Below are 11,493 nucleotides of genomic sequence, written 5' to 3' on the forward strand. Positions count from 1 at the left end.
GGGAAATATTTACGAGACAGGCTTTCGCGGCATTACAGCGACTATGTGCATACATTGCGCCGCACGCTTGTTGCAAAAATGCAACGACATGGAGCGCTAGCATTAACAATCCGCTACCGACTAGATAACTGCGCTGTTTATTGGCCATGACGCTTTAGTAGTGCAGCGCCAATTGCCACTTACCTTTATTGTAAATTCTGTTAATAACTATATACTGCTACCCGGTAAACATTACTATGTGTACCAGTGTTATTGGGAATTTAACAAATAGGTAAGTACCTACATTACAGTTCTTATTTCAATTCGTTATAACTTTACGCTTATATTTGCTTCTGAAACAATATGTAAAGCAATACCTAAAAAAAGTTAATATCAGCTACAAGTGCAGCCACAATAACCAACACACGAACGGACTCGTGAAAGCTTACAAAAAGAAAACGTTTTGAATAAAAAAAGGTTCAGATTTTTCTGTTTTTACACTAGTCTCGCTGCAGCAGGAGTCCGGTCAGTGAAAAAAAGGAACAAAAACGATTCGGCTAACCGCCAAGCGTTAATAAATTCTTCGAATTTGCGGAGGGAGGGCTGCGGCTGTGCACTGTGCACTGTGCAGCTCTGTGTCCGAGCACGAACCGGCTGTCGGCCAACACTGGACATAGCGCAGAATACACGACTCTAACCTAAAATTAAAAGAATCTAGGTATCTACCACGCTTTATACTTAACCTACATACTTTTGAAAAAGTAGAAATATTTAACATAGTAGAAATTGAACGCAAAAAATAAATGTGAAGTTAAATCTTTTATTAACCAGCCGTTCCTTACAAACTTTAATGAATGTAGGACAATAAACCGTCAGTGTTAAACCGATCATCTTTAATATCTCCTACTTCACCATTAGAAACTGTCCAACTTTAATGAGACCTGTCAATTTTGTTCCTCTTTCCACCGCGTCAAAAGATCAGAGATTAAGCGCAGGAAATCTTTGCTCTCATTTCCTATTAAATCAGGGCATCGATTAAATTTATAACTTCAGAAGAATCTTCTCAAAGCTACCGACATTGCTAACATACCTAGTATATTAAGTAAAGTTAGTTTTGATATAACTAAATAGCTATTTATGTGATATACTGAATACTTTTGTAGACGCTATTTTTTTAGGAATAGATACTACAGACAAGCATTCAGAATACTATGATCACTTTTGCTCCGTATTGCAATACTTGCAGCGCCAAATATTACATACTAAACAGATACATACATTTTCTTAATTTTCGCAAAGCATTGCGTCTCGCCACGCACCAGTAAGAATCTTGACTATTTTTTGACAGAGAAGGATCAAGTGTGATGTCAGTGACGTGTGACCGAGAGTAGTTCAGATTTTACATAGTTATTTACTTTTGTAAGTTTTGTAACAGTATAAGGCTCAAATCACACCGAAGGATCAGTGGCGCACAGCGGCGATCTGTTTCATACTAATAATTATTAAAGTATGATTCAGATCGCTGTCTCGATTATTTGAGCCTAAATGGTGACAATATTATTAACTTACGAGATGAAATGTTAAATAAAACTGGATATTATTATAAACATCGATTTATTATCAACAGTTACATCATATATTCTAATCACAGGATTATCAAATTACATTGAATCAAAATATTCTATCAATCACAATACAATAAACTTATCTTTAAAAAACATTAAATACATGTCGTGTTAGAAGCCAAATGTACACTAAAGTCAGAAAATTAAGAAAATACAAGTATCATTTATTTGCTACCTGCGAATAATTAGAATATATTATTCTAGTCAATACTCAACTGGTAAAATTATGGTGATTTTTATAATTTTCATACAAAGTTAAAAATTTCCAAAATGAATACGCATTTCATATTCTAAGAGCGCTATTGTCTTTTGAACATAAATCACCTACATTTTATCAGTTCCTGCTGAATAGACGAGATTTTAGAAACCTCAATAAATAAGTCACAATAATAAGACTTTACAATGTTCTGTTTCTTCATACAACACAAAATATCATCGGCGACATTACAAACTGTATTCATAAATATAAATTCAAAACAATTATTTGAAGATAGTGAGAAAATTACATAAATACACATATATTACCTCGTCAATAACATTCAGAGTCTCAATTATACAATATTATGTCTAAAAATTTAAACTACTTCTAAATTAAAACTAGCAAACAAACCAGGTACCTAAAACAAACCTAATAATAATATAAAAATTCAGTCCATAATCACTGTATAACTACAAACATTGTCACTATACAATGCGTCACTTGGCTTACAATATCGTCCACGTCTACACTACTCTTGAATCTTACGAACTAGATGGTATTTTGGCCAGTTCGTAGATAGCTTCGCCTTTCAACTGCGGGAGGCTTGATACTTTGGCTAGTGTCATATCCAAATACTTATTATATACTGCCTTATACTTAGAATTGTCTACATTGACGACGATTTTCGCTAGTTTTCTAATAATAGGATCAATGTGCTCGAGCGTATATCCCGAATAGTAAGCTAATGTAGGAGTCCATACCTCTTCTAGTTTCTTTCCTGAGAGTAGGTGAAGTGAGAGACAAATGGCTGCAGCCGCCATCTCCGAGGGCCGGTAGTGCGCCATTGTGTATTCTACTAGGGATAGGTCGACGAAGTATTTGGCTAGGTGGTGATTCTTTGATGTACCGTGCGCTGCTTTCACAAATCTGTAACAACATTGATTTGATATAACTGCAGTTTGATGTAAGTGTTAAGTTTAGATAAAAATATTACACTACAAAAATTGAGTGTTGGTATCTGATGAACAGTCACATAACATTTATGAATAGCCAGTGTTTGTATTATCCATTGCCTACAAGGTATTTTTTAAATATAATTTAAAAGCATAGGTCACCATATTTTCTATACTATAAAAACATTTGCTAGTATATTGAAGATGTTAATATACATACATTGAAGTCAGCTGATATACTATGAACTTCTAAACTTTAAAACTTTAGCAGCTTGCTTTTGTAGCAGTATAGTTACCTTCTCAAAAAGCTAAGAGGAATAGGTCTGGCGAGGCAGAAGCCCAGTTTCGACATGATGTCCCTCTCGCACTGGAACACATCAGACTTGGTGTACGCGTTGTCAGTGACGTATACGAAGTCTCCCACGTCGGGCGCGTAGATCTCCTCGTACTTGCTGGCTATGAACATCGCGGTCACGCCTACTAACTGAAGCTGGTTACGCTGTACGTTTGGCACCGCCTGTAATAATAGGAATAGATATTTATTTATACACAGAGATAAATATTGGATGAAAAACAAAACTTGTGTAAAATAAAATGTCCTTTGCTTAAATGGCATAGCACAAAGTACCTAAGCTATTAAGTTCTGCCATAACATTCAACCACAAGGACCTGCCTGGTACCTGCCTAAGAAATTTGTTTACTGTCTAAGCTCTTCTTGGGACATTAAATAATTTAATATTTACCTGTAAATATCTATCAATGATCCCAACAGTCAAATGGAAGGTCTCAAGCACTAATGAGAACTGACGCTGCACCTCCACAAGCCAATCAATAAGAGTAGCCCTCATCTTTCCAGTTATGACACTCTGTTGACAAATAAACAAGTTGTTAGAAAAGTCTTCTTCAATAGAAAGTTGATTATTGACTAACAAAGTTAATACAAACCTGTTTTCTCAAATGTTCAGGCTCAATTGGGTACTTCTCTTCTAATTCAGTCAAGTATTTGTAAATGTCCTTTATGTAGATTGACATAAGTAGAGGGCTGTTGTTGTCTCCGGCATCAATGTCCTCAATATCTTCCGGTAACAATGGAGTCAGGTTCAGATCAGAGTGCAGCAGTGCAGAGTAACTTTCTACCTTTTTCTTGTCAATAATTGAAGGCTGGTCCAAGTTCTCAGCTAACTTCAACTTTCCTAATGATTCAGTGGATTCCTTGAGAATTGGCTTCAGTGCTTTTATTTCTTTGTTCTCCTTCAGAGTTGGCAGTTTTGTGGACTTCTTAATATCTTGAACCTTCTTGGCTTGAATATATACATTGTAAGAGTCCTTGAGCTCAACTGGTTTGTTCTGCGCATCTTTCAGAATCGCCTATGAATGAAAAAGCATATTAATAATAATGCACTGTAACTGCAAATCAGCTGATGCTGTAATAATTATTAAGATGAAGTTCCTGACTATTGACTAATAGTTGTACACAGTGAACCAAATACGGATAATTTAAAGAGACTTAGCTAGACAAGTTCATCTAACTTAGCTGTTATATAGATCTGAGTATAATACATACCCTGTTGCGAGCAGCAGCTCTGGCGGCAAGACCGGCGGTGCTCTCTTCACGGCGCAGCGGGGGCCGCGACGACGGCGGTGCAGCAGCTCTGGCAGCCAATCCAGTGTCCACTTTAGATTGCACATGACTGTAATTGCTGCAGAAGAAAAATATTTAAATCTACCCACAAAATTTCACAAATGAATTCTAGAAAAAACGTTGATAACCGTTTACTACAAAGGCAGATCCAAGAACGTTGGACTCAAAACGAGCATAAGAAGGACTTAATAACAACACAAAAAGGAATCAGCTGATGCAAAAGATGAAAAATGGGTACTTTCCTACCTTCGTAACGCTGCGCGATTTATAGTGTTCTTTTTCTCAAATTCGGCAGCAGCAACGGCAACTTTGCCGATTAGCTCTCGTTGCGTTGGGACGTTAGTATTGATGTCACCCAGAGCACCACGAACGGCCAAGCCTTGCTTCTTGGAAGGAACTGCCACGTTAGTCTTTCCTTTGATTGCGTATACATTTTCTTGATCTTGAATCTGTACATACAACAAATGCAGTGTTATTATTATGCCAAAACAACAGTAGTAAAAAAACGTAACGGATTCTGTACTTACCGGTCTGTGTCTCCTCATCTGAATCTCCATTTCGGCGTATAATCTGTTGTCACTCGCGTATAACCAGTTAAACTAATTCAGGGCAGATCCTTCAGCTGAATGTAATAACAGAATTACATCCAGAGGCGCTGCCACCGCACAAGTTCGCGTGTAATTTTAGATAACTCTTCTTCAATCGCTTGGTTGACTCTACTCAAAAATAACGGATTTTATTTCAATTCACTATGGTCTCCTGCGATTGGCAGAAATTATGTGAGCTGTGATTGGACAATAGCGACTTACAGGAAGTCAGTATACCAATATTATAATCGCATTAACAATTATGGCGCAAATTGTGTACTGAATACTAAAAATTCCGCATTTTTTTTAAATTTACCTATTTTGATATATACTTTGTTGACTTTATATGATTTTTGGTACAAATTTTAATAATAAAGATTTTTGTTGATTAATAAAATCCATAGACCAAGATTTCAACAATGCGTTGTTTATGGTTCACGTTGAACACGATGGACATTCTCCAATACCTCAATAAAACAATTATTGAACGTAAGTAACTGTAATCATATTTCATAACACTTAATACCTACTTTACAAAAATATGTTTGGCAAATTTTTTGAAGGAGTTTTTTCATTACTTAGTGATTTTGTTAGCTTTACTGAGATGGAGTTGATGTTTACAATGCACAATGACACCATAGCATGCGGCATACGAACTTCAGAAGCCGGCCTGGTGTTACACTTACTTGTACCTTTTAACATTTATTCTCTGGTTTTAATAATCAATGATGATTCATTATTAATATCATTATTCATTATCATTAAATAGGTATAACTGTAGAAAATAAAATAAATAAAAGTCTGAAATTTAAGTTCGTGCAAACAAATCTTTTATTAACGTTCCGTTCCACATTTTCACATAAACGATAGTTTGCGTTATGTTTTACGATGTGAACATTTAACAACATTCTTTCTTCAGTTAATTGAGTTTGAGTTGACGTAAAGCTGCGTTTTTCATGTTTTAATTTTCCTGAACTAATTCAGTTAACATTACCGCGCGCTTCTACTTTCTATAAGTTTCCACGCATTAAGAGATCTGCAATATATTTCATCACGAATTTATTAAGAAGTGAGATTATTTTATTCAATATTTATTTAAACTTTAACCTATGCGGCTTTTTAATTTTATACATTTTCAACCTTAGATTTTGCAAGAATGGTGCAAAAGGGACCTCGTCCGTTGGTGCTGTGTGGACCTTCGGGGTCAGGAAAAAGCACTTTGCTGAAGCGTCTTCTGAAAGAGTTCCCAGATAAATTTGGATTCAGTGTATCGCATACCACAAGAGGCCCACGTCCTGGAGAAAAAGATGGTGTGCATTATCACTTCACAAACAAAGATGAGATGACCGCTGCCGTACAGAGGGGAGAATTCATAGAAACCGCAACATTTAGTGGGAATATGTATGGAACTAGGTAAGTTAATTTAGTTTGTTTTGTGAAGAATCCTACTTGGCCATGTGCTTGTTGTTGTGAGAGTGTTGGCCAATTGCCAAAAATGAGGTTTTCTTATTCATATAGTCATTGTTTGGCTTACTGTATTTACTAGAATAGTTGAGAATACTGCCACCTGTAAACACCATAAAAAGCATAATTAATATTGACTGTGTTTACTGCCTATACATGTTTATGCCAAACACATAAGTATTCCTATTTCCGTAAATATTGGTTTGATGACCTAATAACAAAGTTATTTTGGAATTTTCAGCAAACAAGCTGTGGATGATGTGCGTCGCACTGGCAAGATTTGTGTGCTAGATATTGAAATTGAGGGAGTCAAGCAAGTGAAGAAAACTGATCTCAACCCTTTGCTGGTATTTGTGATGCCGCCTTCCATTGAGGAGTTGGAGAGGAGACTGCGAGCCCGCAACACTGAACAAGAGGATGCTCTGAAGAAGAGATTAGAGACTGCAAGGAAAGAGATTCAGTTTGGTAAGATTATTTTTTCCACAATTCTTTATTAATGGTCAAAAAACTGTAGTTTGAATTTAATATCAATAATGCAAGGTTAAATTAGTAAGAGACATATGCTCATGTGGTTTTTTTTGTAGTTGTAAGATTTTACATATAGTAAACAATTTCATTGTGACCTGAGAATCATCAAAACCCTGAGAAGGAGACAGAAATATAAGATAGTGTGTTCTATTCATAAAATTAATTTAACTCTTATTTGTTTGGTTTTCTGAAAGAACAGCAATGAAACACATAATTCTTACTATAAAAACTCTCAGATTATAATGCAGTAGGCATACAATGACTACTATAATTAATTAAATATCAATTGTATTCAAAATTGTTATTCATCACAAACAGATTGTACTACTTAAAATAATCTTTACTACACTATACCTATAGACAATTGTTTGCACTACCACATTCTCATCAATGAATAATATTTACAATGCATTGCTTACGCAACTATATTGTTATCATTTAAATAATGACTGTTTACGAAGTTAAAAATATCACATATCTGATGCAATGATTTCAGGTCAGGAGCAAGGGAACTTCCACATCATAATTTTGAACGATAATTTGGACAAGGCATACTCAGAGCTGCGTGAATTTATATCTACCAATGTGGAAGACAAAGAACAAGGTACGTATTTATTCTGAATGCGTTTTCAGTACTTCTAAATACGGGAAACTAATAATAACATGATAAATGAGTGTGACTCAGCATGCTATAAGTTTTGCGAGTGTGACTTTGAGTGTCTTTCGTGAATAATTGTGTGAAAGAATTTCATCAGTAGCATCCTACATTGAACATTTACTGTAACTGAGATTTTTCTACTCAAACTAGTTTTTTTAAAACAGCCAGTTACAGTTGTGAGTATTTAGCACAAATATAGGGTAATGTTATAAAATTCAGTGGTAACTGGGCTAATGAGACTGTTGTTGTCACAGGTCATGTCAAGTAATCAACACATACAGTAATTTAATGTATGAAGAACTAATTTATGTATTTTTTATTTAAAACTTAGTTTGATACAGGAATTTTTATAAAAAGCATCAGTACTTAATGCATTATTTTTTAATTTTATTAAATTAACTAATTTATTGATGGCCAGGTAGATTAACTTTTTTATTTAGACAGTTATGTCACCACTTTTTTTTTCAATTAGTCCTTATCAATCCAAAGTACATGACCAAATTAGTTTTTTATCACTGTTTGTACTAAGTGGCCTGATAATATCTATCACACTATTTTACCATTTCTAAGTAGTTAGAAAGATTAAATTATCAATATGTGTAAACACTTGATAATTAAGGTAATTGTTATCATGTAATACTGTAATCAGTGAGGCCTTGACCACTTAAAATCTATAAAAAGATATTCATTGAGTCAATAGGTCTTTGTTTTAAAATTACTAATTATTTTACTAATTAAAACAAATAGTAGGTAAAATTGTTTTTGTTCATTAATTTATGATATATTGAATTAATTCTGTAGGTGTTATGTAAGACATGTTCAGGGGTTATAAAATAATTATATTACTTAGTTTTATTATCACAGTTTATGTAATAGGTAAACATACATAAATTCATATTTTTATGAGTAGGTCTTGCAGTAAAATGTGTTCATATTTACAACTATTAGCATATTAATAACCAATTTAATTACTGAAGTACACATGCCTAGAAGTATGAGATTTAATCATGTCAACAATAAAACAATCAGCTTTTAATTAGATTTTTTTATGTCATCAATTTTGTTTCCATAACCATAGTGTGTTCATATTTACAACTATTAGCATATTAATAACCAATTTATTTACTGAAGTACACATGCCTAGAAGTATGAGATTTAATTAGCCAACAATAAAACAATCAGTTTTTAATTAGATTTTTTTATGTCATCAATTTTGTTGCCATAACCATAGTGTGTTTTCATAATGACTAACAATTTTCTCAACAGGCGACACTGTGGAGGAAGCCAAAGAAGACAAGTGAATTGCTTGCATGGAGCATGATATTTTTATGGGATTCTAGATGAGCATAGATGCTATATCCCAAATGTTCTCGATATTTAATCATTGGTGTTAGTTGTGTTTATAACACTGAAATATGGCCCCAATAAGCTTAAGCATACAAATAACATGGTTTTGAACGAATATATTATAAAAATCTACCTCCTTTTTAAATGTTTAAGTACACAGTATTGTAAAACCATTAAATGGTTGACTTGAAGAATTCAAAATGATATTAAATGTTTAGAAATCGCTTATAGTGATTGTTGTTCAATTCATAGAATGTTAGGAAACATTCACTTTATTAAATGTACCTTTAGAATTGATGTTTAGGAAAATTTAATATGCCTAATTTCTAAATTTAAGAGGTGTATGTGTATAGCATAATATCTGGCTCTGTATTCGGAAAGCTTTAAAAGCTAAAAAGAAATTGAATAAACCTAGGGCTCTTATATTTTTATAATTATGACAGTCAGTCTTCTGCATTGTAATAGTGCATTTGTGAAACGGTACTTAGGTGATATGAAAGGAATTTATAAATATGACGACCTAGCTATGCTTTATCTATTAAATTAATCATGTCTTATTTCAAATATAGCTTAGATTTATAGCGACGGCTAACTTCAAACATTGATCAGGCTCATATTACATAAGCATTTAAAGTTGACTACAATTCTGATAAACTTATATTGAATTTAATCAGTTTTGTTTCCAGTGATTGTGACCTACATGTTATTACAATGTAATTATTTAAACAATGGGCCAAAGGTTACAAAAATCTTGCTCGTAATTTAAACAATAAACATATTTCAGAATTTGCTATAGAGATAATATATTAGAAAAATGTTAATCATGAATCTCACAATACAACAAATACCTATCACAAGTTGCCATAATATTATGTTAGTACTTAGAAAACATTCCTTAATGAAATAGATACTTACACTTTATTTAATAAGTAAATAAAAAAGCAATAGAATATAATCAAACGGAGGAATTTCTATATAATAGTATAGTAGTATAATTTTAAGTTTTATCGCCGATATTTTTATCAGGGACCTATATTTTTTCGTGCCAAATTTATGAATGTATATTCAGCTTGTATGTAATATTTCTGAATTTAATGTATTTATTCTGCAAGTCGTTTACTTCATGTGTAGTTTTACTTAAAATTTATGGCATGTTTAAACAATCGCCAGATTACTACAGACATGTAATATTGAACTTAATTTGGTGTTAGTAGGTAATTAGGTTTTGTTTGTTACCATAATCACTAACCATGGACTTGCTTCTCCTTAACCAATTACAAGTATATTTTGATTTTCTGAACTTACTCCTGATATTATTATGTTCCTATTATTTCTATGATAAACAACCATACATAATAACTTTGTGCAATGTATTTTATATGTGGATAGAAACAAATTAAATAAACGATATTGCATTGTATTTAAATATTCCATTTGAGTTAGTGTCTTGAGATCGCAAATCAATGCTATACAAGAGCTATTATGAAGCAAATGATTTTTCTCCCTTTCACCAGGTAGGTATATGAATAAAAAGTAGGTCAGAAATTATAAACTTATGATGTATAAATGTTGTGATCTCAAGGAACTATTTCTTATGGTGTATTAATTCTTTAGTTATTGAGCAACATATTGTTTTTACTTTATTTCTTGATTTGCCAGATTACATAGTTAATGAAGTTATTATTCTCATTTATTTTCTAGCTCTTCGGGGACTCTAAACAGAAAGGACGTGAGAAGGGCCTTCTTAAATATATATTTTAGTATTATTGCTGATTTTATATATGCCGCCGGTTTGTATGTATTAACTCGTAAATCTACGGTACTTATTGAATCTACTTACATAATATTTATAAAAAAATAATCGTAGCTTTACGAGTTTTTTTATCTACAAACCATGCTATATTTTTATGAGGCTTATTTTATTTAACAATCAATCTCCATGTTTTGGTGTTCAATTTATAACCATTCCAAGAAAGCTAGCATTGCTGTACTATATATTAAATTATTGTGATTTGCATAATTTTATTTTTACCTATTCTATTTCTATACTTAACTAAATGTGTTGCGTTTATATTATAGTTAACGCAGATAGAAAGCATAAGTGTTGTCAGAATAGAAAATAAACTATTGAAATATCCTTGTTTTTCTTTTATTTCGTTGTTATTTTTTAAGATATATTAGTATATTTGTATTATGCTATCATGTGGATACTTTACATACGTAAGAATTCATGGTCTAGTGTGGCTCTATCCTTACACTCGTGGGCCATGTTAATACAAAAAGTTATTTAGTTAAGTGTTGATTTCCTTTCATAACTTCTAGTTTTAGTAGAGTTCTTATTTTAGAACCGTAATTATATTTTAATAGCCCTTCTAGACTAGTTAAGAATGAAGTGAGTAGTTAGTATAGTATAGTATCTAGGAGATAATGTTAAGGAAAAACTGCAGAAAAGTAAGTTGTGGTTCATGAAATTAGGACTGACATAAAAGAGCTGTGCTAATAATTATAAGT

The 11,493-nt window shown here is 32.8% G+C and overlaps 2 protein-coding genes across 3 annotated transcripts; one reads left to right on the forward strand and one right to left on the reverse strand.

Annotated features, from left to right (window-relative positions):
* Window positions 1–1,576: 1,576 nt before the first annotated feature.
* Window positions 1,577–5,145, reverse strand: CycB (Cyclin B). Its single transcript, XM_076115424.1, has 7 exons — window positions 4,926–5,145; window positions 4,645–4,847; window positions 4,321–4,456; window positions 3,702–4,124; window positions 3,500–3,622; window positions 3,053–3,273; window positions 1,577–2,730 (listed from the first exon to the last, which is right to left on the reverse strand). Exons 1-7 carry the CDS (start codon window positions 4,953–4,955, stop codon window positions 2,346–2,348), a joined length of 1,521 nt encoding a protein of 506 aa, XP_075971539.1. The 5' UTR covers window positions 4,956–5,145; the 3' UTR covers window positions 1,577–2,345.
* Window positions 5,146–5,894: 749 nt separating this feature from the next.
* LOC142973582 (guanylate kinase) lies at window positions 5,895–11,119 on the forward strand. Of its 2 annotated transcripts, none has more exons than XM_076115434.1 (5): window positions 5,895–6,054; window positions 6,131–6,398; window positions 6,691–6,914; window positions 7,474–7,581; window positions 8,902–11,119. In XM_076115434.1, the coding sequence occupies exons 2-5, from the start codon at window positions 6,142–6,144 to the stop codon at window positions 8,934–8,936; spliced, it is 624 nt and encodes a 207-aa protein (XP_075971549.1). In that variant the 5' UTR covers window positions 5,895–6,054; window positions 6,131–6,141; the 3' UTR covers window positions 8,937–11,119. The 2 variants fall into 2 exon arrangements, with proteins under 2 accessions (XP_075971549.1, XP_075971558.1); XM_076115443.1 differs by having other exon boundaries at window positions 10,684–11,119.
* Window positions 11,120–11,493: the final 374 nt, after the last annotated feature.

Source organism: Anticarsia gemmatalis, chromosome 1 (genome assembly GCF_050436995.1).
Source record: "Anticarsia gemmatalis isolate Benzon Research Colony breed Stoneville strain chromosome 1, ilAntGemm2 primary, whole genome shotgun sequence".
NCBI classification, from domain to species: Eukaryota; Metazoa; Arthropoda; class Insecta; order Lepidoptera; family Erebidae; genus Anticarsia; species Anticarsia gemmatalis.

Bases quoted from the DNA above. Each gene is read 5' to 3' on its own strand.
- CycB (XM_076115424.1), bottom strand. From the start codon at position 4,955: ATGGAGATTCAGATGAGGAGACACAGACCG. The intron at 3,623-3,701 runs GTTTGTATTAAC...ATTTGTCAACAG, and splicing joins CTGAACATTTGAGAAAACAG to AGTGTCATAACTGGAAAGAT. The intron at 3,274-3,499 runs GTAAATATTAAA...CTATTATTACAG, and splicing joins TCATTGATAGATATTTACAG to GCGGTGCCAAACGTACAGCG.
- LOC142973582 (XM_076115434.1), top strand. From the start codon at position 6,142: ATGGTGCAAAAGGGACCTCGTCCGTTGGTGCTGTGTGGACCTTCGGGG. The intron at 6,399-6,690 runs GTAAGTTAATTT...TGGAATTTTCAG, and splicing joins GGGAATATGTATGGAACTAG to CAAACAAGCTGTGGATGATG. The intron at 6,915-7,473 runs GTAAGATTATTT...CAATGATTTCAG, and splicing joins AAGGAAAGAGATTCAGTTTG to GTCAGGAGCAAGGGAACTTC.